Source organism: Leopardus geoffroyi, chromosome C3, assembly GCF_018350155.1.
Source record: "Leopardus geoffroyi isolate Oge1 chromosome C3, O.geoffroyi_Oge1_pat1.0, whole genome shotgun sequence".
Classification (NCBI taxonomy): Eukaryota; Metazoa; Chordata; class Mammalia; order Carnivora; family Felidae; genus Leopardus; species Leopardus geoffroyi.
Genome location: NC_059338.1, coordinates 119,214,736 through 119,242,679, shown reverse-complemented (window position 1 = coordinate 119,242,679; position 27,944 = coordinate 119,214,736). Strand labels below are relative to the sequence as shown.

General features: G+C 36.6%; 1 protein-coding gene across 1 annotated transcript in view; it reads left to right on the top strand.

Annotated features, from left to right (window-relative positions):
• The window catches only part of CNBD1 (cyclic nucleotide binding domain containing 1), a 396,262-nt gene that overhangs the window by 50,304 nt on the left and 318,014 nt on the right, over window positions 1-27,944 (top strand). Inside the window, exon 4 of the mRNA XM_045454541.1 lies at window positions 11,386-11,544. Within this exon, the coding sequence (XP_045310497.1) occupies window positions 11,386-11,544 (159 nt within the window). The remainder of the gene's footprint in view (window positions 1-11,385; window positions 11,545-27,944) is intronic.

Genomic DNA, 27,944 nt, shown 5'->3' with positions numbered 1-27,944 from the left:
TTGAAAGCTTAACTTTTATTATAAGCGGCAGACACTGTTTATTTGTTTAAAAAAATTTTTTTTCAACGTTTATTTATTTTTTTTGGGACAGAGAGAGACAGAGCATGAACGGGGGAGGGGCAGAGAGAGAGGGAGACACAGAATCAGAAACAGGCTCCAGGCTCTGAGCCATCAGCCCAGAGCCTGACGCGGGGCTCGAACTCCCGGACCGCGAGATCGTGACCTGGCTGAAGTCGGACGCTTAACCGACTGCGCCACCCAGGCGCCCCAAGACACTGTTTATTTGAAGTGACAACTGCACTTCACTGATTTTTGAGAAAATAGATTCCAAACATCCAAGTTATATCCAAATATCCAAGTCATTTATTATAGTTTGTCTTTTGGCTATTCTTTCAAGTTAATATGGAGTACAGTGAAATAAGTGAATAGTTGTGCTTACAACTCAGATAATAATTCACTTTTACTTGAGATAAAAATCTCTTTGAGATGCTACAAAAATGCTTTATCTATACTTTTCCTTTTGTCACACAGAATATCACAAAGCAGTGTACTCAGGGTCAGAGGGTTGAGAATAAAATTAATTTTTTTTTGGCTTTTTAAAAATTATAAGTATGTGGCAGTGAAGAATTCAGTGACTGCTGGTATAGTTTCGTCCCATTATTTTGAATCATTCTTGGTTGCAAGTAGTTTTACCCATCATTATTTTCATGATTAGATTTCAACACAGCAAGAAAGAGGCAAATAATATCTTAATGGTATTGTGATTTTTTAATTTTTTTTCTCTTTGTAGTTTGCTGAGGAATTAAATAACTTAGTGATTTCCTATAGTCAATATAACTCCATAAATACATGAAAAGTGATCAATATTTTTCAATTAATTTCACAAAGTCAAAAATTTAATAATATGGTAGCAGTAAGAATATAGAGCAACTGAAACTTATGCCTTGGCTATTGTTATAGCCAGTTTAGAAAACAGTGTGGCATTATTAATATAATGTTGTGCATATACTAATTTTAATTCTTGGAGAAGTTCTGGATGTACAAGATAGTCATAGTAGCCAAGTTTGTATATAGCAAACAAACAGATAAAAAACAAAACAAACCTAGAAACAAAAATCTCAATTGCCCACAGACTAAGAAAATCCCCTTTGTGGTATATAAATATAATGAAATCTTATACAGCAGTAAAATGAATGAACTATAGTCATTAAATCTCATAAACACAATGAACAACAACTAAAAAACAAGTTATGGAATTCATAAGAATCACTTCATTTCTATCAAGTGCAAACTAAATATGCAAAACGAAAATTGGGTTTTTAAAGGGATGCATGTATTTTTGATTAATCTGTAAAATGAAAACCAAGGGAATAATAGGAACAAACTTCAGTGTAGTGGTTATCTCTGGAGTGAGTGCTATGTATCTGTCCATGGAAGAGTAATTGTACAGTGCCATGGGTACCTTAAAGATCTGGGTAGGTACATTAACATTCATTTTACTGTTACTTTTAAACTTACAATATATTATGTATTTTTTAATTTAATAATCAATAGGAACAATGCCAAAAACCTTAAAAAGTCAATAGCAGAGAAATAACTAGAATTGCCTAATTACTTGCTAGTTATGGTAACCATCAATTCTGTGGATAATTTCATGTATCCCTCTCATTTGCTTTGAGTAAAAACTAATTCAGAAATAATTAGATGTAGTGATATCAAAAAAGTATGAAAAGATTAACAGAGAATATTAATCTGTTGTACAGTGGCTATGTCTATTTGACAGGGTCAAAATATTTTTTTTTAAGTTTATTTATTTATTTTGAGAGAGACAGAGATAGTGCAAGTGGGGGAGGGGCAGAGAGAGAGGGAGAGAGAGAGAAAATCCCAAGCAGGCTCCGTGCGGGCAGCACAGAGCCCAATGTGGGGCTTGAACTCAAGAAACCGTGAGATTATTACCTGAGCCGAATTCAAGAGTCAGACACAACCGACTGATACACCCTTTGCCCCAGGGTCAAAATATTTTTGAGCAGAATTTGGCATCTTTTTTTTTTTTTTTTTATTATATGAAATTTATTGTCAAATTGGTTTCCATACAACACCCAGTGCTCATCCCAAAAGGTGCCCTCCTCAATACCCATCACCCACCCTCTCCTCCCTCCCACCCCCCATCAACCCTCAGTTTGTTCTCAGTTTTTAACAGTCTCTTATGCTTTGGCTCTCTCCCACTCTAACCTCTTTTTTTTTTTTTTTCTTTTTTCCTCCCCCTCCCCCATGGGTTCCTGTTAAGTTTCTCAGGATCCACATAAGAGTGAAACCATATGGTATCTGTCTTTCTCTGTATGGCTTATTTCACTTAGCATCACACTCTCCAGTTCCATCCACGTTGCTACAAAAGGCCATATTTCATTTTTTCTCATTGCCACGTAGTATTCCATTGTGTATATAAACCACAATTTCTTTATCCATTCATCAGTTGATGGACATTTAGGCTGTTTCCATAATTTGGCTATTGTTGAGAGTGCTGCTATGAACATTCATCAGTTGATGGACATTTAGGCTGTTTCCATAATTTGGCTATTGTTGAGAGTGCTGCTATGAACATTGGGGTACAAGTGCCCCTATGCATCAGTACTCCTGTATCCCTTGGATAAATTCCTACCAGTGCTATTGCTGGGTCATAGGGTAGGTCTATTTTTAATTTTCTGAGGAACCTCCACACTGCTTTCCAGAGTGGCTGCACCAATTTGCATTCCCACCAACAGTGCAAGAGGGTTCCCGTTTCTCCACATCCTCTCCAGCATCTATAGTCTCCTGATTTGTTCATTTTGGCCACTCTGACTGGCGTGAGGTGATATCTGAGTGTGGTTTTGATTTGTATTTCCCTGATTAGGAGCGACGCTGAACATCTTTTCATGTGCCTGTTGGCCATCCGGATGTCTTCTTTAGAGAAGTGTCTATTCATGTTTTCTGCCCATTTCTTCACTGGGTTATTTGTTTTTTCGGGTGTGGGGTTTGGTGAGCTCTTTATAGATTTTGGATACTAGCCCTTTGTCCGATATGTCATTTGCAAATATCTTTTCCCATTCCGTTGGTTGCCTTTTAGTTTTGTTGGTTGTTTCCTTTGCTGTGCAGAAGCTTTTGATCTTCATAAGGTCCCAGTAATTCACTTTTGCTTTTAATTCCCTTGCCTTTGGGGATGTGTCGAGTAAGAGATTGCTACGGCTGAGGTCAGAGAGGTCTTTTCCTGCTTTCTCCTCTAAGGTTTTGATGGTTTCCTGTCTCACATTCAGGTCCTTTATCCATTTTGAGTTTATTTTTGTGAATGGTGTGAGAAAGTGGTCTAGTTTCAACCTTCTGCATGTTGCTGTCCAGTTCTCCCAGCACATTTGTTAAAGAGGCTGTCTTTTTTCCATTGGATGTTCTTTCCTGCTTTGTCAAAGATGAGTTGGCCATACGTTTGTGGGTCTAGTTCTGGGGTTTCTATTCTATTCCATTGGTCTATGTGTCTGTTTTTGTGCCAATACCATGCTGTCTTGATGATGACAGCTTTGTAGTAGAGGCTAAAGTCTGGGATTGTGATGCCTCCTGCTTTGGTCTTCTTCTTCAAAATTCCTTTGGCTATTCGGGGCCTTTTGTGGTTCCATATGAATTTTAGGATTGCTTGTTCTAGTTTCGAGAAGAATGCTGGTGCAATTTTGATTGGGATTGCATTGAATGTGTAGATAGCTTTGGGTAGTATTGACATTTTGACAATATTTATTTTTCCAATCCATGAGCAGGGAATGTCTTTCCATTTCTTTATATCTTCTTCAATTTCCTTCATAAGCTTTCTATAGTTTTCAGCATACAGATCCTTACATCTTTGGTTAGATTTATTCCTAGGTATTTTATGCTTCTTGGTGCAATTGTGAATGGGATCAGTTTCTTTATTTGTCTTTCTGTTGCTTCATTGTTAGTGTATAAGAATGCAACTGATTTCTGTATATTGATTTTGTATCCTGCAACTTTGCTGAATTCATGTATCAATTCTAGCAGACTTTTGGTGGAGTCTATTGGATTTTCCATGTATAATATCATGTCATCTGCAAAAAGCGAAAGCTTGATTTCATCTTTGCCGATTTTGATGCCTTTGATTTCCTTTTGTTGTCTGATTGCTGATGCTAGAACTTCCAGCACTATGTTAAACAAGAGCGGTGAGAGTGGGCATCCCTGTCGTGTTCCTGATCTCAGGGAAAAAGCTCTCAGTTTTTCCCCGTTGAGGATGATGTTAGCTGTGGGCTTTTCATAAATGGCTTTTATGATCTTTAAGTATGTTCCTTCTATCCCGACTTTCTCAAGGGTTTTTATTAAGAAAGGGTGCTGGATTTTGTCAAAGGCCTTTTCTGCATCGATTGACAGGATCATATGGTTCTTCTCTCTTTTTTTGTTAATGTGATGTATCACGTTGATTGATTTGCGAATGTTGAACCAGCCCTGCATCCCAGGAATGAATCCCACTTGATCATGGTGAATAATTCTTTTTATATGCCGTTGAATTCGATTTGCTAGTATCTTATTGAGAATTTTTGCATCCATATTCATCAGGGATATTGGCCGGTAGTTCTCTTTTTTTACTGGGTCTCTGTCTGGTTTAGGAATCAAAGTAATACTGGCTTCATAGAATGAGTCTGGAAGTTTTCCTTCCCTTTCTATTGTTTGGAATAGCTTGAGAAGGATAGGTATTATCTCTGCTTTAAACGTCTGGTAGAACTCCCCTGGGAAGCCTTCTGGTCCTGGACTCTTATTTGTTGGGAGATTTTTGATAACCGATTCAATTTCTTCGCTGGTTATGGGTCTGTTCAAGCTTTCTATTTCCTCCTGATTGAGTTTTGGAAGTATGTGGGTGTTCAGGAATTTGTCCATTTCTTCCAGGTTGTCCAATTTGTTGGCATATAATTTTTCATAGTATTCCCTGATAATTGTTTGTATCTCTGAGGGATTGGTTGTAATAATTCCATTTTCATTCATGATTTTATCTATTTGGGTCATCTCCCTTTTCTTTTTGAGAAGCCTGGCTAGAGGTTTGTCAATTTTGTTTATTTTTTCAAAAAACCAACTCTTGGTTTCGTTGATCTGCTCTACAGTTTTTTTAGACTCTATATTGTTTATTTCTGCTCTGATCTTTATTATTTCTCTTCTTCTGCTGGGTTTAGGCTGTCTTTGCTGTTCTGCTTCTATTTCCTTTAGGTGTGCTGTTAGATTTTGTATTTGGGATTTTTCTTGTTTCTTGAGATAGGCCTGGATTGCAATGTATTTTCCTCTCAGGACTGCCTTCGCTGCGTCCCAAAGCGTTTGGATTGTTGTATTTTCATTTTCGTTTGTTTCCATATATTTTTTAATTTCTTCTCTAATTGCCTGGTTGACCCACTCATTCATTAGTAGGGTGTTCTTTAACCTCCATGCTTTTGGAGGTTTTCCAGACTTTTTCCTGTGGTTGATTTCGAGCTTCATAGCATTGTGGTCTGAAAGTATGCATGGTATAATTTCAATTCTTGTATACTTATGAAGGGCTGTTTTGTGACCCAGTATATGATCTATCTTGGAGAATGTTCCATGTGCACTCGAGAAGAAAGTATATTCTGTCGCTTTCGGATGCAGAGTTCTAAATATATCTGTCAAGTCCATCTGATCCAATGTCTCATTCAGGGCCCTTGTTTCTTTATTGATCGTGTGTCTAGATGATCTATCCATTTCTGTAAGTGGGGTGTTAAAGTCCCCTGCAATTACCACATTCTTATCAATAAGGTTGCTTATGTTTATGAGTAGTTGTTTTATATATTTGGGGGCTCCGGTATTCGGCGCATAGACATTTATAATTGTTAGCTCTTCCTGATGAATAGACCCTGTAACTATTATATAATGTCCTTCTTCATCTCTTGTTACAGACTTTAATTTAAAGTCTAGTTTGTCTGATATAAGTATGGCTACTCCAGCTTTCTTTTGGCTTCCAGTAGCATGATAAATAGTTCTCCATCCCCTCACTCTCAATCTAAAGGTGTCCTCAGGTCTAAAATGAGTCTCTTGTAGACAGCGAATAGATGGGTCTTGTTTTTTTATCCATTCTGATACCCTACGTCTTTTGGTTGGCGCATTTAATCCATTTACATTCAGTGTTATTATAGAAAGATACGGGTTTAGAGTCATTGTGATGTCTGTATGTTTTATGCTTGTAGTGTTGTCTCTGGTACTTTGTCTCACAGGGTCCCCCTTAGGATCTCTTGTAGGGCTGGTTTAGTGGTGACAAATTCCTTCAGTTTTTGTTTGTTTGGGAAGACCTTTATCTCTCCTTCTATTCTAAATGACAGACTTGCTGGATAAAGGATTCTCGGCTGCATATTTTTTCTGTCTAGCACACTGAAAATCTCGTGCCAGTTCTTTCTGGCCTGCCAAGTTTCAAAAGAGAGATCAGTCACGAGTCTTATAGGTCTCCCTTTATATGTGAGGGCACGTTTACCCCTTGCTGCTTTCAGAATTTTCTCTTTATCCTTGTATTTTGCCAGTTTCACTATGATATGTCGTGCAGAAGATCGATTCAAGTTACGTCTGAAGGGAGTTCTCTGTGCCTCTTGGATTTCAATGCCTTTTTCCTTCCCCAGTTCAGGGAAGTTCTCAGCTATTATTTCTTCAAGTACCCCTTCAGCACCTTTCCCTCTCTCTTCCTCCTCTGGGATACCAATTATGCGTATATTATTTCTTTTTAGTGTATCACTTAGTTCTCTAATTTTCCCCTCATACTCCTGGATTTTTTTATCTCTCTTTCTCTCAGCTTCCTCTTTTTCCATAACTTTATCTTCTAGTTCACCTATTCTCTCCTCTGCCTCTTCAATCCGAGCCGTGGTGGTTTCCATTTTGTTTTGCATTTCATTTAAAGCGTTTTTCAGCTCCTCGTGACTGTTCCTTAGTCCCTTGATCTCTGTAGCAAGAGATTCTCTGCTGTCCTCTATACTGTTTTCAAGCCCAGCGATTAATTTTATGACTATTATTCTAAATTCACTTTCTGTTATATTATTTAAATCCTTTTTGATCAGCTCAGTAGCTGTTGTTATTTCCTGGAGATTCTTCTGAGGGGAATTCTTCCGCTTGGTCATTTTGGATAGTCCCTGGCGTGGTGAAGACCTGCAGGGCACTTCCCCTGTGCTGTGGTGTATAACTGGAGTTGGTGGGCGGAGTAGCAGTCAGACCTGATGTCTGCCCCCGGCCCACCGCTGGGGCCACAGTCAGACTGGTGTGTGCCTTCTCTTCCCCTCTTCTAGGGGCAGGATTCACTGTGGGGTGGAGTGGCCCGTCTGGGCTACTTGCACACTGCCAGGCTTGTGATACTGGGGATCTGGCATATTAGCTGGGGCGGGTAGGCAAGGTGCACAGGGGCAGGAGGGGCAGGCTTAGCTCGCTTCTCCTTAGGTGATCCACTTCAGGAGGGGCCCTGTGGCAGCGGGAGGGAGTCAGATCTGCTGCCGGAGGTTTGGCTCCTCCGCAGAAGCACAGAATCGGGTGTTTGCGGGAGCGAGGAAGTTCCCTGGTAGGAACTGGTTGTCTTTGGGATTTTGGCTGGGGGATGGGCGGGGGAGATGGCGCTGGCGAGCGCCTTTGTTCCCCACCAAACTGAGCTCTGTCGTCCGGGGGCTCAGCAGCTCTCCCTCCCTTTGTCCTCTAGCCTTCCCGCTTTCCGAGCAGAACTGTTAACTTATGACCTCCCAGACGCTAAGTCGGGCTTGCTGTCGGAACACAGTCCGTCAGGCCCCTCCTCTTTTGCCCGCCAGACTCGGGAGCTCTGCTTGGCCGGCGAGCCGCCCCTCCGCCCCAGCTCCCTCCCACCAGTCCGTGGAGCGCGCACCGCCTCGCCGCCCTTCCTACCCTCTTCCGTGGGCCTCTCGTCTGGGCTTGGCTCTGGAGACTCCGTTCTGCTAATCCTCTGGCGGTTTTCTGGGTTATTTAGGCAGGTGTAGGTGGAATCTAAGTGATCAGCAGGATGCGCGGTGAGCCCAGCGTCCTCCTATGCCGCCATCTTCCCTCCTCCCAGAATTTGGCATCTTTAGAAATTTTTCTGCAAGAAAATTTCTTGTACCTTCTTCCTGGAATATGCTTTTTTTTTTTTTTTAACTTTTTTAATCTTGTGTGGCAGTTTAAATCTCTCTCTGAGACATTGTCTTTTCCTGGCAAGCAAAATAGGTCACCTATTTTTACACTCTTATAAGTATCCTATACTTGTTATTCATAACATGTATAAATTCTTCATATCACTTTTAACAACTTTCAATAACACATTTAGGGACTAATTAACCTATTAGTGCCCTCCCCCATTAGATAATAAGGAACATATTGGCTAAGCAGACTGTCGTGAGACCTTATTGTCCAGAAGATAACTGGCTCACCCTATCCAGTGATGGCCAGTGTTATATGGTTGCATTGGAAGTTGCATGGGTGAAGTCCTGGTCATGTTAGGGCCTTACATGGCATGATAGGACCTCATCCTAAGCAGGTGGGTAACCATCTTTATAACCCAAGTGTGTCTCATGAGGATATGGGGGAAACTTTTGAAGCCATGCTTACTGATGGCTGATGGCATCACGTGTTCCTTGCTATATTTTAGGTATATTGCAATAAAATTGAGTAAATGGCGTTAAGAAAAAAAAGTAAGGAATCAGAAATACAACTGATGTTTGTCTTTTGTCATATTAAGAAAGTTCACTTCAAAGCACCTGGGTGGCTCAGTCTGAGCATCTGACTCTTGAATTTGGCTCTTGATTTTGGCTCAGGTCATGAACCCAGAGTTGTGGGATCAAGCCCTGTGTTGGGTTTCATGCTGAATGTGGAGCCTGCTTAAGAGTCTTCTCTCTCTCTCTCTGCTCCTCTCCCCTACTTGTGTGCTCTCTCTCTTTCTCTAAAGAAAAGAAAAAAATATTTCTATTTCTAGTTTTGTAGGAGTTTATATTACACATGAATGTTTTATCACATGAAATGTTTAGATAATCATGATTTATTTTATTCCATTAATATGTTGAACAACATTCATGAAATAGTATTCCTGGCATAGTCTTAACTAGGCTATGCTTTATATCTAAAAAAATTATTACTGAATTCAATTTATTAATATTTTGCTTAGGATTTTTGCATCTATATTCAGTGATACTGGCTTGTAATTTTCTTGTAATATCCTTGCCAGATGTTGATATTAAGGCTACGTTGGCTTCATAATACTAACTGGAAAGTATAGCTGTCTTTTGTATTTTCTGCAAGTATTTGGGTTTATTTATCTATTAGGAGTTTGTTAGAATTCATCATTAAGGCCATTTTGGCCAGGAGTTTTTTGTGGAAGGATTCTTACTTCTTAGTTATATTCTTTAAAATATTTAGAACAATTCAAAGTTTCTTTCTTTATGTTATCAGCATGGTAATTTGTAGTTTTACAGTGATTTATCTCATCTAAGGTTTCAAATTTGTTGGCATGAGATTACCCATACTATTATATATTTGTATATTATATATATTTAATATATTGCATTATTGCTAATTTTACTATGTAATGATGAGCATAACTTTCTACCATTTCCTGAAGAGTATAGGGCACAATTTAATCAACTAATCAATTAATGTGTCTGACCACCTATTTGTTTCTATTGCTTTTGGTGGTTTAGTATCTCCTGGTTAATTTCAAGAGGCTTAAATGTCGTTGAGGACTATTTTGAATCCTTTGGCTAGTTTGAGATTTACAACATGAAGTAGAAAATTCAGGAGTTGCCCACCTTGGTCAAATACGATGAACTTGGGCCAGAAGAATACTAGGTCCATGGGGACTCACTTTGCATATTCCTGCCACAAAGCTGCTATATCTACCTTCACTTTTCCCTCCAGTCCACAGACCTCTCCTTTTTAGTATATAAGATCTTCATTTCATTTGCATTTTAGTATCCAGGCTGGGTGGAGAAAAGCAAATTGCTTTATACCTGAATTCTCATCATTGCTGAGTTTTACTGTGCTTACTATTTATAGGAGTAAGGAGGGATAGAGTTTGAAGTGGTGTTCTAGGTCTGGAAGGAATGTTTGAGGTTCTGTAAAAATGATAGAAAGGGAAATGGATTTTGGCTTTTAATTTTATATTTGTAAGTTATGCTAGGCTATCTTCTTTGTGTATACATCAAGTAAGCTTTACTACTAAGCTTTAACAAGCAGCTATGAGTGGTAAGACAAGTTATATAAACTCTTTAATCTGCAATTTCCTTATCTTATCAATGGGGGATAATATTGTTTATTTCACATGGTTAATGTTAATGAGATATGTGCATATAATGTTTAGCAGAACAACCAGCACAAAAACTCAAATGTATGTTAGATGTTAATGTGATTATTTACTATTATTATTATTATTATCCCACATAATGTTTATCTTATATTTAAGTATGATTTTAATATTCTCATGTATATAATTACAGGTCATTTGGGCTTTTATCATCTTCTCTACATTTTTTTTTCTTAAGGATAATAGCATTCATCAGTTTTTGCTCTTAAGTTTTTAGTGACTTCTTAATAGAAGTGTGTGGAACTAGAAAAATGAATGGGGAATGGTTATTCAGCCATACATCTCCTGGGAACTTGGGTGTATAACATACTGTAGCACAAGAATAAAGAAAATCGGCTGCTTTCAGATGATCACAATTTACCAGTTGGAAACAAAAGTTTTTAAAAAAGCAATTTTATCATTGGTGTGAAGAAAACACCAAAAAACAAGTGAATGGCTCTAAAGAGAAGGATTGACCATTGACTTCAAATATTTACTAAGTTATATACATCTAATTACAAAAGATCGTTCAATCACTTAACACAGTTATAATACGTATAATCAGGCTCTGAATGTGGAAAGTATTTTATGTATGTCCACTTTTAAGTGGACGTATGTAACAGCACTACTGATGACTGGGCGAAAAAACAGAACTAAGGCAATGAAAAGGCATACATTAGTAAAATGCCATATTATCTCACAACAATGCAATTTTGCTCTTAACAGTAAAGTAAAAGTTCATGGTACTCTTTTTTTTAGAGGAAGGGATGTCATAGCAGCTGTCTGGTTTTTTTTTTTTTTTTTTTTTTTTTTTTTTTTTATTTATTGAGAGAGAGAGAGCGTGCGCAGGAGAGAGAGAAAGTGTGGGGAGGGGCAGAAAGAGAATCCCAAGTAGGCTCTATACTGTTATCATGGAGCCCAATGCAGGGCTTGAACTCACAAACTGTGAAATCATGACCTGAACTGAAATCAAGAGTTGGACCCTTAACTGACTGAGCCACGCAGTTGCCACATGTCAGTCATTTTTATACAATATGCAACACCATAATCTGTTGTGTTCCTTTGTTCAGAGAACCTACTGAAGACACAGAAGAACTTCAACCCCAACAACCTGATGATTCTCACAATATAGCTATCCATGTTAAAAAAGCACGTGGTGGCCCTACTTTATATGAACCAAAAAATTTTGAAGAGAAGTTAGTGGAATTCCTGGATATTTTAAAGAAATTGTAAGTATTTTTAGTACTTCTTATTGAATAATACTTTTGAATAGGTCCACTTTTTTTTTTAAGTTAGTTGTTTGCAGCTAAGTGTGTTTCAGTTGCAATCTACCACTAATGGTTGATTCAGGAGAGGTAGAAATGCTGAAGACTGTTTCTAGATGAATGCAGTCTTCATCAATTCAGTCTTCATGGCATATCATGAATATATTGGTAATATATCCAGTTGTGGCACATCATTTTAATTTTAAGCTGCAAGCAAAATAGGTGTTAATTACTGATTGTATTAAATCAAAATTATGTTTAAGATTTCATCAGTTTATGTTTTGTCAGCTCTTCACAGAATTTAAACTGTCTTCTCCATTGCACAGCCTTTGTATAAACTTATCTCATATTCTTTTTAACTTCTTGGAACACTTTGCACCATGGTTGGGGCACAAGTGACTGAAGGAGAGGGAGAAGGAGAGAGGAGGGATTAAATCTGGGTGGAGGCTGGTTACCAGATATGGTATTGGATTTGTGAATGAAATTAAAGTTGAAATGAGACCGTGGGAAAATGTGATAATGGAATACTGATTGACAACACAAACAAAATGAAGAGGAAAGTGTCAAGACTAGAATTGTGCCTGAAAGAAAAAAACAGTAGCATAGAATGAGAAAATAAAAATCTGGCATTTATATTTGGAGGAATACACTAAGAATTCAATGCTATAAGCACTTTTCTTGAAAATTGTCATTGCAAATTTGAGAAAATATGGTCGGTCAGAGTTTCCAGGAAATTTGAGAATAGTCAAATTTCTGATGCTTTTACTTATAGCATCAACAATGAAATAAACATAGCAATTACTAGTCTCTTTATAAGAAAGTAGGTGTGAGGGAATTGTGGAGAAGGAAATCATAACCACCTGCCATACATGGGTATAATTAAACTGGTAAGCTGTAAAAATAGAAAATTTAATGAGAATGTGTTCAGTGAATATGTTAAAAATATGCTTTGGTAGAAAATCACTAAAGTACTCAAAGTTACTGGAGTTATAGCCACTTTCATTCCATTAAACCATAATGCTGGCAAAAATTGTATTGGATTCAATTTTTTTAAGTGTCTAGAAGCCTGTGAGTCACTCACCTATGATTTAAAATTGTACTGGGCTGGAGGATTTTCAATGGGGTAATCTCTGTCTTTCTGAAAATAACAAGGTAGCACTTTCAAGAAAACAAAGTTCTTATAAGCTGCAAGAGGAGCCTGAGCAGCTATGGTTCCCTGGCAAAGTGTTGAAATACTAAGGTAAATCTAGGTTGAAGTCAGGATGGAAACTACAAATGGATAAAAACCCTGTACCACCTTAGCAATAGACTAAAGAAGGTACTACGGTAGAAGGATATCCAAACACAAAGTAGAATAGACAAAGGATCTATTGCTGCATTCTTATGTGGACCTTCATGGAGTCCATTTAACAACCAATCTCCAAATACCCTGGACAATAGATGTTGGGATGGTGGCAATTTCCAGAATCTACCCCCTCGCTCACATGTGAGAGAACGGATAGGTAGGTAGAGGAGATCCTGAAATAACATCAAGCTCCCACTTTCAGTGGCTCGGAATTGGCCAAGTATGACTCTTCAGAATGAAGGTAGCTGGTCTTGACTGTTGTCAATGGGTGGGGCTGTGTTACTCACTGAGACATAATGGCAGAGTAAATGAGAGGGGAACTCACTTTTATGTTTAATATTCACACAAAGCCTTAATTTCTATACATAAAATTCTGATTCTTCCTCATATCAACCTTTGAAGTGGACACGATCAGCTAGTAATAAAAGAGCATTGCATGTGCTAAATCCACAATCTATATTTGTTCTTCTACAGACATGCTTTTTTCTTCTTGTTTCATTGGTACACTAGTGTATTCATTTTCCATTACTGTGTAACAAATTAGCATAAATGTAGTGACTTAAAACAACATCCATTTATTATCTTTCTGGGCAAGGCTTAGCTGGGTCCTTTGCTCATGTCTCACAAGGCTTCAATCAAAATGTTTGTAGGGCTACACTCCTTTACTCCTTTCTGGAGCATGAGATCTTCTTCCAAGCTTATGGGTGTTGTTGGAAGAATTCAATTCCTTGTGGTTGTAGGGCTGAGGTCTCTACTTTCTTCTTGACTCTCAGTTGAGGGCCCATTTCAGCTCTTACAGGTCCATACATCTTTGCTGGATCACCCTCTCTCAGGCCTTCCCACAGCATGGAAGTTTAAATATTCAAAGCCAGCAAGGGAGAGTCTCTCTTTCTCCTATTGTGCTAAGATGAAGTTTTGTATAATCTAATCAGTGACCTGGATCTCCTATTACCTTTGTCATATTATATTGGTTAGAAATGAATCATTGGTTTTGTCCCCAAAACTCAGGTATCAGGGATACAGGGGGTGCTTAGGATATGTTAGCCATATTTAGTAACATCATAAGTCTCTGTGACTCAGTCAACATTTGCAGTGGGGCTATATGCTTTATGTAGTCACAAAAGTAGTTCAACTAAAATCTGTTTATTGATGGATAAGTTGTCATGTCTTTCTTTATTTGTAATTGAACCATGAGCAGATCAATGGGCTCCTTTAGTGATATGATTGAATACCTTTTTAAGAGTAGCTACCTTATGCTTTCTAAAATTCTTCACTTTGTCATTCTGCCTGAAATTTGAACAAACAAATAAATTTTGAGTAACCTCCTTTTAAAGAAATGCAAATATGCATGGCAAGATTAAGAAGCTATTGATTATTGATAACTTGGCAAGATTTGGCTTAATCATATTGATTACATAACTTCTACTTTAATTCAGCAGTTTTGAGTAAACAATGCTAGATCAGAGGAAGGATAAATTATTTGAAACACTAAAATCATTGGAAAGGGCATGTCTGGGAGATGTCTCCAGAGAGGTGGGGTTTGAGTAACTAAAGGATGCTATGTAATTGGAAAGTGTGTGTGGAGAACAGACTGAGAGAGAAAGATGAGAGAGAAAAAAGGGTTGGGGGGCTTTCTGTTAAATTTTTTATTTTAAGGCATATTGGATCGAATATACGCTTGTCATGTGTGTTAGGAGTTTGGGTTGTAAGCAACGGAAACTGATTCTGGTTAATTTCAACAAACAAACAAACAAACAAACAAACAAACAAACAAACAGGGTAGGGGAGAGAGGGGAAGCCTGTGGAAGAATATTGGGTAGCTCCCCAAATAGAAGAACTACTAGATGCTGGAAATGATATGAACTAGATAACCTCTGCATGTCTTCTCCAAATATAACACTGGACTCAATCAGCTACAAGTATTTTGAGAGTTTTTAGGCTCACACTTTAGTTTCAGGGATAAGGAACCAGATTTTTATAGTTTGTTTTTATACCCATCCCTTAGATAACTGCTGAGGGGGCAGTACACTTTTATTGATAGTTCTTACTGAGTTCACATTCAATTGGTAAGGGATAGCATTTCAAAAGAGAAAGTATTTCAGAAGGAGGAGGAAATGGATCATGAATAAATAACATCAAAAGTTATGAACTAAAACATGACTTGGAATTTTAATTTATAAATTAATTTGACTGATTTAATATTTTGCAGCCATTAATTAATGAATTCAACATATACTTTTGAACTTCTATGTATGTTTCTGGCAATGTTCTTGGTATTGGGACCGCAGTGGTGAACACACAATATCTTTACCCTCATGGAAGCTTATATTCTAATGTAAGAGAGAGAGAGATAATAAATACATAATGTATTATATCAGTTAGTGATAAATGCTAGGGAGAAAAGCTAATGCAGAATAGGGGGATAGGGCATGATGAAAATGATCAGAAAACTCTTCTCTGAAAGGTGACGTTGATCAGATAATTTCATGAAATGAGAGAGTGAGCCAATCGAATATCTCGGAGAAGTGCATTGCAGACAACGCGAGAGCCCAGGATGGCAACGTGTTTTGTAAATTGAAAAAAATACATTAGCAACAAGACCAGTGCTGTGAAAATGCATGATTGAGGGGAAAAGGTGGAAATGAGGCTTTGGATGTTATCAGGAACTGGATCATCACCTAGAGTCCTGTAGGTCATGGTAGATTTTTTATCTAGGTGTGACTGGCAAAAAGGGAGTGACGCATTATGATTTAAATAGTAATAGGTCATGTGTGGAGAGCTGACTGTGGGTGCAGAAGATTTGGGGTAACCTCAGGAGGCTATGTGGAATTGCTCTCAGAGATGACAGTAGCCTGAATTCTACGTATAGAACTTGATTTTATTTAATTTTTTAAGACATGAGCAGTTTTCAATTGGTAGTCCTGGAAGCACCTCAGATTCTTTGCTCAACTTGACCACTAACAGCTAATATCCTGGACAAATGATCTAATACTCTCACATGTTTGTATTTGATTGCACTGCCTGTAACACCACCAGCTTTTAAAATGCAATTATGGGGGCGCCTGGGTGGTGCAGTCGGTTAAGCGTCCGACTTCAGCCAGGTCACGATCTCGCGGTCCGTGAGTTCCAGCCCCGCGTCAGGCTCTGGGCTGATGGCTCAGAGCCTGGAGCCTGTGTCCGATTCTGTGTCTCCCTCTCTCTCTGCCCGTCCCCCGTTCATGCTCTGTCTCTCTCTGTCCCAAAAATAAATAAACGTTGAAAAAAAATGCAATTATGGATTGCTTTGGTAAAAATAATTGGTTTCTTTATAAATGACTAATTTCTGAAAAGAAAAGTGACATACATGTATATTTGTGGGGGTCGTGGAAAGGGTAAGAGAAGAGACAAACTTATAAATGAGCTGTGAAAAGCAGTTTAAGATCCTCTGAGAATACTTGGCCCAATTGTTTTTTTCTCCTACTTTCTCCAATTAAAGATGTTTCCTCTGAGAGAATGAGGCGTCTGAAGATCATTATGTTTCAGTGGAGCAGTGATGCAAAGCCCTTCTCAGGAATGACTCAGAGGAATTGCTCCCTGGAAGGACATGAGGATTTTTGCTTTTTAGATTCAGGCTGCTTGAAATCCAAATGCAATATGGTTTTTACAGTGTTGTTTTCCAAAGAAATGGCATATAAGATGAGGAATTACAATCTCAAACTATATTTTAAGGCTGTATGCTGAACAGAGAAAAATAATGTGTGGGTTTAATTCTGTTAAAAATAGAGTTTTGATGAAAACTGACTGGGGAGGGGGGACTTACCTGTAGGAGAGAAAGTGTTTATTTCAAGCCAAAAGGGAACATAGGTTAATTAAAGAATGGTATGGGGTGCCTAGGTGGCTCAGTCAGTTAAGCGTCTGACTCCCGATTTTGGATCAGGTCCTGATCTCATAGTTCATGGGATGGAGCCCCGCATCCAGCTCTGTGCTGATGATGAGGAGCCTGCTTGGGATTTTCTCTCTTCCTCTCTCTCTCTGCCTCTTTCTCTCTCTTTCAGAATAAATAAACTTAAAAAAGATTTTAAAAAAGAAAAAATAAAGAATGGTCAGAATATTACAGGTAATTTCAATTTTTGGCAGAAAACAGTGATCATGTATGATATAAGACAGGAACTAAATGAAGAGAGTTAATTTGTGTTTAGGAGATGAGTTAGCAAAAGATAGAAAGAAATTAAAGATTCCTTGGCAGTAGGTTGATATTATAGAAGAGTAAGGCACTGAATCTTGGTCTGTCTATAATAGTAAGAGTCAAAGTGACATTTGGGATGCACATATTGTGAAATGCCTGGACTCTGGAGTCTCAGAGACCTGGGTTCTAAACTGGACTCCTCTAATAACTGGTTGTGTGATCTTGGGCGAACTTCTACCTCTTGATACACAATTTACTAATCTATAAAATGGGCGCAACTAGATGAAGGAGTGAACTTGGGATGTGCATTGGGTGATGTCTGGAATTGTTGAATCACTATATTGCACACCTGAAACTAATACAACACTGTATGTTAACTATACTGGGGTTAAAATGAAATTAAATTAAAAAATCAAATGGGCACAATTATTAGCCTTATAGGGTCATTGTTGTGAAACCTGAATAAAGTTAAAAATGTAAAGCTCCATGTATATTACTTAGTCTATAATACACGGTACATTGTACAATTCCATCTTCCCTTTGCCAAAGAATCTTGCATATCTTGATAGGTTTTTATACAAAAGATTTTGCTATGTGCTTGCTACATTTGAAGTATAAAAGGATTCCTGTATCTCAGAATAAGTGTGTCCCTTTTTTTATTTCTTCAAGAAAGAATATGCAAATTTCTCTTATAGTTTATGAATAAATAATGTCTATTAATTATTTATGATATATTACATTAGTTTACGAAGTTGCCAGTAATATTTTCATACTAAGGTTTCATAAATGACTATTTCATCCCAAATTAACTAGGATTTTTAAAAATTTTATTTTTATACTGTTCTTTTGTTTGGAATAAGCAAAGTGTATTTTACAATACACCATATTGTATTTCTATTACAATGCTTGTTGTGAAAATTATTTTTTTCACTGTGCAGATGCCTTAGTTAATTTGGGTTGCTATAACAGAAATATCATAGACTGGGTGGCTTTAAACAACAAAAATTTATTTCTCACAATTCTGAAGGCTGGGAAGTCTAAGTCAAGGCAGATTGTATCTGGTGAGGGCCTTCTTGGTTCACAGATGGCTGTGTTGCAGTGTCCTCACATGAAGGAACGGGAGAGAACTCTTTGGGGTCTCTTTATAAGGGCACTAAATTTGGTATTCTGAGACTCAATTTCCATGTGTGGAGTTGTGGGAGTTCCCCCCACAACTGGTTCCCCATACCAACCAGCAGGGTGTTCGAGAATTCAACTCAATTCTAACACTACCTGGAGATAGCATCAGATTCCACAGATGAAGAGTTCACTACTACAAGATATCACCTCTCCTCCTACCCCTTATCCCCATGCTTGTGACAAGCCCAGGCTATAAATCACAGGTTTCTATTTCCCCCCTTTTTGGGTTTGATTAATTTGGTCAAGTAGCTCACATAACTCAGAGAAACATTTTATTTCTTTGATACTTGTTTATTATGGGTGGGGGTGGACTAAATAAATGGGTGATGGGAATTAAGTGGGCACTTATGATTAGCATGGGGTTTATATGTAAGTGATACATCACCAAATACTCCTCAGTATTACACTATATGTTAACTAACTAGAATTTAAATTAAACTTGAAACAAAACAAACAAACAAGAGGATATAACTCAGGAATAGTCAGATAAAAGAGATGCATAGGACAAGGTATGTGGGAAGGGGCATGAAGCTTCCATGCCCTCTCAGGGTGTGCCAAATCTCCCAAATCTCCTCTTGTTTACCAACTTGGAAGCTTTCCAAACCCTGTCCTTTTTGGTTTTTATGGAGGCTTCATTACAAAGTCACAATTGATTAAATCATTGGTCAGTGGTGATTGATTCTGTCTTCAGGCCCCCTCCCCTCCTGGGAGATGGGAAGGGTTGGGAGTGAGGGGGGATTGAAAGCTCCAACACTTCAATCACATGGTTGGTTCCTTTGGTAACCAGCCCATATGCTCAGGTGGGGTGCAAAAGTTAGTTCATTAACAAGACACCTTTGTCAATCTTAACACTAAGGAAATTCCAAGGGTTTGGGAGCTGTGAGCTCGGAACTGTGGAGAAAGATCAAATATGTGTGAGAAATATATATTTGGCCATTTGAATGATCAAATGAATGACCAAATATATATTTCTTATAAATCACAATATCACAGACACTAATCCTATTCGTGAGGACTCCATTCTTAATCACCTAATCATTTCCCATAGGCTCCACATCTTTACACTATAATAATGAGGCTTAGGATTTTAGCATGCAAATTTTGAGAGGACACAAACATTAAGTCCATAATATGGTGTATATTATTTCAACATAGATGTGAATGTTAAAGCTAAGACTTCTTGTCTTGGGTGGCTATTCATTTTTGCATTTCAAGTTAGAATATTTTTTTCATGGAAATATTTTACTAAATATTTGTTATAAATACTTATTAGATTTATAAGTGCAATAGAAAGCAGACATCGTGCACTGAGAGATCAGAATGGAATGACTCTAATGGGGATTTTTTTATCATGTGTTGTATTATAATAAGACAATAGAATATGAAAAATATTTCTTATAACAACTGTTTAGTGAAATTACCACAAAAATGCAAGTTTTTGTTAAAAACTTTATGTATGCCCTTACAAAGGACATTAGTTGCCTTCCTACTGTAATTATTCTCACAGACAACATCATCATGAAGTTACTTCTAACTTTATCAAACAAAGTATCTTAATTTCTTCTGTATAATAAAATTGTGCATTATATATGGGCAGGATGCTTTTGTACTCTGGGAGTTGTTATCTAATGGCATGAAAAAACCATTTTGGAGAGACTTAGGAAATCAAGTCTAGACCCAAGTAATGCTGTATCTAGAAACTCTTGGAAAGATTTGGCTGTTTCTAGTAGAGTGTAGGCCTGCATGGTCACTGTTGTTTAACTGTCAAATCCTGGGTCTAATTGCAGAGAGAAAGTAAACTATTTGGTGGTCTTTAAAAGCTTGGAACAGAATTCCTTATTTGTTTCTCTTTCTGTTTAATCTATTAAACATTTATTCTTGCAGAATGTGGTTTAATTGGTTTCTTAATATTCAGGGTTGACATGATATGCTTGTGGCTTGTGCATGCCTTGATTTGGCTAAAGAGAGTGTGTAAGTAATCTATAATGTGTTTGCAACATTCTTTTATGGTCTTTGGTGGGTTTGTAACTCTACTTTCTATCTCATGATCTCCATGGAGTTTAGTTTCAAAATGAGCCACTACATTGGGCTTGCTGTACAGCAAGTTATTCCATCAGCATATGGGTCAATGCTCTTTCTTCTGCATTAGATCCTTGTCATCAAGCCAGACCTGAAAACTATATTGGCTAGAATTCTTCTTTGAAGCATTTATTCTCTATGTATTTAATGATAATTATTATGGCTAAAATTTTCAAATATCATTCTCACCCTTTGCTATTTGATATTACAAACAAATTTAATGATTTTACAGTTCCTATTTTTTTGCATTTATAATTCTTATTTGAAAGCAATAGAAACTGATTTTTCAGCTAAGAGCAATTATTAGATTTCTGGTTATTTAGAATAATTTCCTTGAAATGGAATAATTGGTAGGTAAAAGAAGACAGATAATATAAAGGCACTTGACAGTCAGAGTGGCCAAAATGAACAAATCAGGAGACTATAGATGCTGGCGAGGATGTGGAGAAACGGGAACCCTCTTGCACTGTTGGTGGGAATGCAAATTGGTGCAGCCGCTCTGGAAAGCAGTGTGGAGGTTCCTCAGAAAATTAAAAATAGACCTACCCTATGACCCAGCAATAGCACTGCTAGGAATTTATCCAAGGGATACAGGAGTACTGATGCATAGGGGCACTTGTACCCCAATGTTTATAGCAGCACTCTCAACAATAGCCAAATTATGGAAACAGCCTAAATGTCCATCAACTGATGAATGGATAAAGAAATTGTGGTTTATATACACAATGGAATACTATGTGGCAATGAGAAAAAATGAAATACGGCCTTTTGTAGCAACGTGGATGGAACTGGAGAGTGTGATGCTAAGTGAAATAAGCCATGCAGAGAAAGACAGATACCATATGGTTTCACTCTTATGTGGATCCTGAGAAACTTAACAGAAACCCATGGGGGAGGGGAAGGGAAAAAAAAAAAAGAGGTTAGAGTGGGAGAGAGCCAAAGCATAAGAGACTGTTAAAAACTGAGAACAAACTGAGGGTTGATGGGGGGTGGGAGGGAGGGGAGGGTGGGTGATGGGTATTGAGGAGGGCACCTTTGGGGATGAGCACTGGGTGTTGTATGGAAACCAATTTGGCAATAAATTTCATATATTAAAAAAATAAATAAATAAAGGCACTTGATATTTTTAGCTACATTTATTTTTGGAAAGGGTAAACTAATTAATATTGTCCCTAGCAGTGAACATTAGCTTTAAAAAATTCAATTTCATAGAACAACAGTAAAAGATATCACATAATTATTTTAATTTTCATTTCTTTGCTTCCTTCTTGAGCTAAATTTTTCTTTATTTATTGACTATTTGTATTCATTCACTTATTGACTATTTGTATTTATTTGTGTTGATGTGAGCTATATGATCATAGCCTTTATCCATGTTTTCTGTTATGCTTTAATTATGTATTGTTGATCTAAAAAGCTTTATATGTATTATGGCTATAATATGGAGATAGTACCATTTATGCAGTGGAGAATAAATCTTCACAAGAGGATTTTGCCCAAAATATATACTTTCCCAATATATATTTCCAGGTCATGCTAGATTTTGACAAGTACCTAATGAAGAAGGAAAAAATATGTATATATTTTTATACAGATATGTATAAATGTGTATACATAACATATACAGCACATTTTAGTAACCTCTTTACTGGGGCATAATTTACATATATTAAAATGCATATTTTAAAGTTTACTATTTGAAATGTCTTGACACATGTATTCATTATGAAAGCATCAAACAATCAAGATAATGAACATATCCATCATTCCCAAGAATTTCCTTGTGTACTTCCCTATTTCTTTCTTCTTCCCACCCCCTTTCTTATATCTCACCCCCTGTCTCCAAGCAAACACTTAAACTGCTTTTGGTCACTATAGATGAGTTTACTTTTTCTAGAATGGTGTATAAATGGAATTATACAGTATATACTATTTTTTAGTCTGGCTTTTTCACTTAGCACAGTTATTTGGAGATTCATCCATGTTGTGTTTTGTATCAATAATTCATTCTTCTTTTCCCCATGTATAGTAATGCACTATATTAACACACCACAGTTTATCTATCTATCCATCAATTTATGGACATTTGGATTGTTTCTGGTTTTAGGCTATTACACAAAGCTGTTATAAACATTCATATCCAAGTCTTAACATGGGTGTTTGCCTTCACTTCTTTTAAGGAAACACCTGGAAGTAGAACATCTTGATCATATGGCTAATGCATGTTGAACTTTTTAAGAAATTGCCAAACTGTTTTCCAAATTTCTTGCACCACTAGACATTCTCACCATTAGTTTATGAGAGTTCTAGTTCCTCTACATTCTTGCCAAATCTTGCCAAACCTTTCCTAGGTGCAGCATCAAAAGCATGATTCATAAAAGAAAACTGAATAAGTTAAATTTCATAAAAATTAAGTATTTCTACTTTTTGCGACACTCTGTTAAGAGAATGAAAACATAAGCCAGAAACTGGGAATGTATTTCCAAAGCATGTATCTAATAAAGGACTTTACATAAAATATAAAGAAACCTTAATATTTTTGCAATTGTTTTCCCATTTTCTTTTAAAGTGTGCAAAATATTTGCATAAATATTTCACCAAAGAATATATATTAAGCACAAGTATGTACATGAAAATACCAACATCATTATTCATTAGAGAAGTGCAAATTAAAATCATGATATATCACTACACACTTATTAGAATGGCTAAAATGTTAAAGAATGTCTTCTGTGTAAATTTAAGTTGTATAGCCTAATGACTTGACTTACATGTGTTCTGTAAGGATTACCACAATAAATTTAGCTAGCATCCATTATCTCAAATAGATTAAAAATGACTTTTTCTTTGTTTCAGGGAGTTTTAGGATCTGATATCTTAGCCACTTTCATATCATTGTATTTTCTAACCAAATATTATAAGTATATGTGAAAGCTATTTAACTAGGTTTATATATATGTTTATGACTGTATGCCTTACTGAACTCTTATTAATTCCAATAGATTTTGAATTGAGTTTCTTTTAATTATTTGTGTCATGAAACTATCCAGGAATAATGATAATTTATCTTCTTTTAAAGAGATATATTTTGTTTTCATTTATCTTAATGCATTAAAAATAGCATTAAAATAGTATTAAATAAATAATTGTGTGAACAGTGATCACCTTTTTAGTGTATTTTGTTTTAATGGTATGCCTCAAATGTTTCACCATAATACTATGTGATATTGGCTCTTGGTTGAAGGGAAAAAAACAACTTTTAGAGTAAATCATTCCTGTCAAGAAGTATTGAGTTGAAAACCCAGCTTGCAACTTGCTAGATATGTGATCATAAATAATTTATCTAACCTATGTTTATTTTTAAGGAGGTGGTAAATATATCTAGTTCTCATGATTTTTAAGAAGCTTAAAGAGCTAGTGTATATGAAATGCATAAATGTATAATGTTTTGCACATAGTAGGTGAGATACACACACATGCACATGCACTCACACAAACACACTCATACACACGTCTTCATTCTTTTCCACTCTGCTCTTTGTGCCAGCGGGATGAACTTTATAAATTGTGTCAGCCACTCTTTCTGAATCTTTTCTGGTTGTATTTAGTACAATAGGAGACACTAGAAGGTGACAATGGATGGAAGCAGACTGAGTGAGGTCAGTTATTCCTTTGGATCTTTTCTTTCCAAATAGACTAGGTTGTCTGTTTCCTTCTACCGAATGCAGTAGAACTGCCCTTCTACAACTACAGCCCTTTCAAGATATCAAGGATCCCTCCTTTCCCTAGGGCCATCAGGCCTATTATAGTAACACCTTCCTGCTGTACCTGTCCTTGGTTCCAGCTACTTATCCTTCACTCTCCTGTAGATTTCCCTCAACCCTGTCTATATTTCTGTAAATAATCCCTTTATTAAAATCCTCTTAATGGTTTCTTCTGAGTGTGTAATCTCCTTCCTTTTTGATGCAATGTGTATGTTGTTCTATGTAAATACATATAACATTTCCAAACTCCCCAGAGTGCTATACCAGATCCTTACTATTTGGCCCCCTTGTCTTCTATATTGTGCTCTAAACCCCACCTATGCCGAATCATCTGTAGTTCTCTTACTGGGCTGCTGTTTCATGTGCTTGTGCTAATGCTCTTCCCCTTTTTTTGTACCTCTCTCTCCCCATTCACTTTTCAACTTTCTCTGTGAAGCCTTTTCTGATACACCAAGTAAAAGTCTACAATTATCTATTTGAGACTCTATCGGTAGACATCTATATAAATTATTGTCTTAGTACCAGAATAGGTTTATTTGCATGGCCAAATGTTATAATTTCATTATTAAACTATAATCTCCCTAAAGGGTGGGGACTTGTCTCCTCATCATTGTTCATTCCATGTCTAGCGTGTAGTTTCTAGCATACAGTAGGTACTGAAGAAATTTTTACAGAATAAATTAATCCAGTTATTATTATTAGGAGTTAATTAATATAGTCTATGTTAGACTTGAAATGTTGTGGAAAAGGTTGTAAGCTACAGTGATTCAGAAGTTATGTTTACTCACTGAGCGAGTGAGCTGTCCAGCCCAATTTGTTGGCCTCTCTGGCATGCAATATGACTGGGGTGGGGGTGGAGAATGTTTTATGCCACACTCATTTTATACATTTCTGCACTTCATTAAGAATGGAGTGAAAATAGGTCTTAAGTGTTTTCACTGCCCTCACATGCTTTTCTTTCTGAGTTGACATTTTGTTTTATAATACTAGGTGAATTTCCACGTGGCTTAAATAGACAGAGATTTACTCTTTTCTTGATAGAATTGGGGCAGATGGTGGAAGTTTGAGGAAACTTTAATTATTCATTTTTTTGAAAAGTGGTAATCTTCTAATTTCTGGTAGTTATCTGATACCATGGGAATTTTTTTCTCCAGAGGCCACCTAGAACATAGTAGGAAATTAATAAATATGCATTGACTATTGCACAAGTAAGGTTTCAATATTCTGTTTTTGTTTGTTTGTTTTGTTTTTACAGTGGAAAGTATACTCCAAATAATTATTAGGAGGAAGGGAAATATTTTGTCTTGTAACTCTAATTTTAAACGTTCAAAGGTATAATTGGACTATTTTATTTTATTTTTTTTAATTTTTTTATAAAATTTTTTAATATTTATTTATTTTTGAGACAGAGAGAGACAGAGCATGAACAGGGGAGGGTCAGAGAGAGAGAGGGAGACACAGAATCTGAAACAGGCTGCAGGCTCTGAGCTGTCAGCACAGAGCCCGACGCGGGGCTTCAACTCACGAACTGCGAGATCATGACCTGAGCCAAAGTTGGATGCTTAACAGACTGAGCCACCCAGGTGCCCCTGGACTATTTTATTTTATAAAAGAGGAAATAATAGTGACCAAAACACAATATTCAATCTCATCAGTTATTAGGGAAATATAAATTATATTTATATAATGAAATACCAGTACATGCCCATCAGATAAAAAAAATTAGAAAGTGGAAAAATACAGTATTTTGGCAAGAATGTGGCATTATTATGTACTGATTTTGAGAGTACAAATATTGCACATATATGTACCAAGAGGCATTTATAAGATTATTCACAATAGCATTTTTCTTGGTAGAAATGTTGTAAACCTTCTAAGTGTCCAGTAACAGTAGAATGGATATAAATGGTAGCATAACCACATAATGGAACAAAATATTATAGTGACTGAATGGACATTCATTACCATTAATCTGATTTACAGAAAGCCAGTCTCCATATTGACTTTCACGTGTCAGTGACCTTTATGTGTCAGGGTGGGTGGATGAGTTTTCTTTTGAGGAAACAACAATGATATTAATAACAAGAAAGCCTTTTATTTTCTAAAACATAAATGAGACATGAGATAATCTACACAGTATATTTGAAACAATGTCTTTACTTTAAAGTTGAAATTAGCCAGTGGTTTATATTTGAAATTTGATTTATCAAATATGGAGTCAGTATTCCTAATAAGTATGTCTCTTTGTTTACATTTCCTAGTATACACACAATAATCCCTGTAACCTATTCTAGTGTTTATGTTTGTAAATGTCATGCTTTTTATTTTAGCAACCTATGTTATGATTGTAGCTCTCTATATAGCAAATAAATATTCTTTTGTAGAAAAAGTGCAATCTATACCACAGCCTAGGTGTTACATTGTAACTTTTCATGTAACTTTTCATCTTTTTTTCATTTAGAGAAATGTTAAGATTATATCTTCAAATCAATTCAAATTTTGACTCTATCAGTAAGTTATTAATTCACAAAATCAGATTAAAAATCAGGTCATGTTCTCCCTTTGTAGTCTTTATTGTCTTTATTATTAATCACTGAAGAACAAGAGTATTTGTTTTCTTGTGTATTTGTAATATGGGAAATATGTTTTGCCTTAGTTTAAATAAGAAAATGTCAGGATGAAAACTATAATAAATAACATTGAGTATCTAATTTTAAATGATTACTCTCCTAGAAATATTTCTTAATAAAAAGATGTTTCATATAAATTAGCTCTTCAATATAGATATTGGAAGTAACGTGTCTCCATAGAGGAGGTCCCATGGGGTGTGTGCTTTTAAGGTCATTTTCTGTGCTAAAGGCTAGGTATGGTCTCAAAGCTTCAGCTTGGCCCACCTACACTCTGCTTCTGGAGTTAACCGCCATTTTTTACAGAGCACCAAGGTAATATAAGAGCAATGTGGTGACATGCTAGATTCTTCCAATGTTGTTGAAAAATGTAACAACTTATGGTGCTTGACAGAAAAATCTTTTTGATTGAATTGCTTTACTTATAATAAACAATGGTGCTTCCATAAACACAGATTACTCAATTTTTGCTATTTTAAGTGATTTTGATACTTATAAGCTCTAAAAGGTAGATTTATCAACAGCTTTAAAGTATTTGCTTTTCTTTTCTCCTGCAATTACCTTTTTTGTATTCTCTTCACACTTGGGACTAGAATTTGTAACACTTCGAAATTTATTACTTTAAAAAATGAGGCAAATCTAACAATATATCAAGAAAAATTACTTTGGGGGTGGCATGCTGAGTAGTAGTTCCCTGACCCCCAAGGTGATTATTTCCCTGGCTGTGAGCAGTGTTGCTTACTGCTGGCTCTCACCTGCCAATTCTTAACAAGTGAACTATCCAGCCCAAGCTTGTGCCCCATCTCTGGTATGCAATGATTAGGGCAGTGTTGGGGAATATTTTAAGTCATATTGACTTTATACATTTCTCTACTTCCTTAGTGAATGTCTAGCTCACTGCTCAACATTTGTATCTCAATATGGATTTATTTTCAGATTTTAAACACATTTTGAAAAAGTGTAAGAAGTTAATTAATTTTGCGATGACTGGGTGGCTCAATTGGTTAAGCATCTTGATTTCAGCTCAGATCATGATCTCATGGTTCATGACACTGAGCCCTGCATCAGGCTCTACACTGACCATGCGATGCCTGCTTGGGATTCTCATGCTCTCTCTCTGTCCCTCCCTGGCTTGTGTGTTTTCTCTCTCTCTTTCTCTCTCTCTCTCTCTCTCTCTCTCTCAAAAAAAAAAAAAAAAAGTTCAT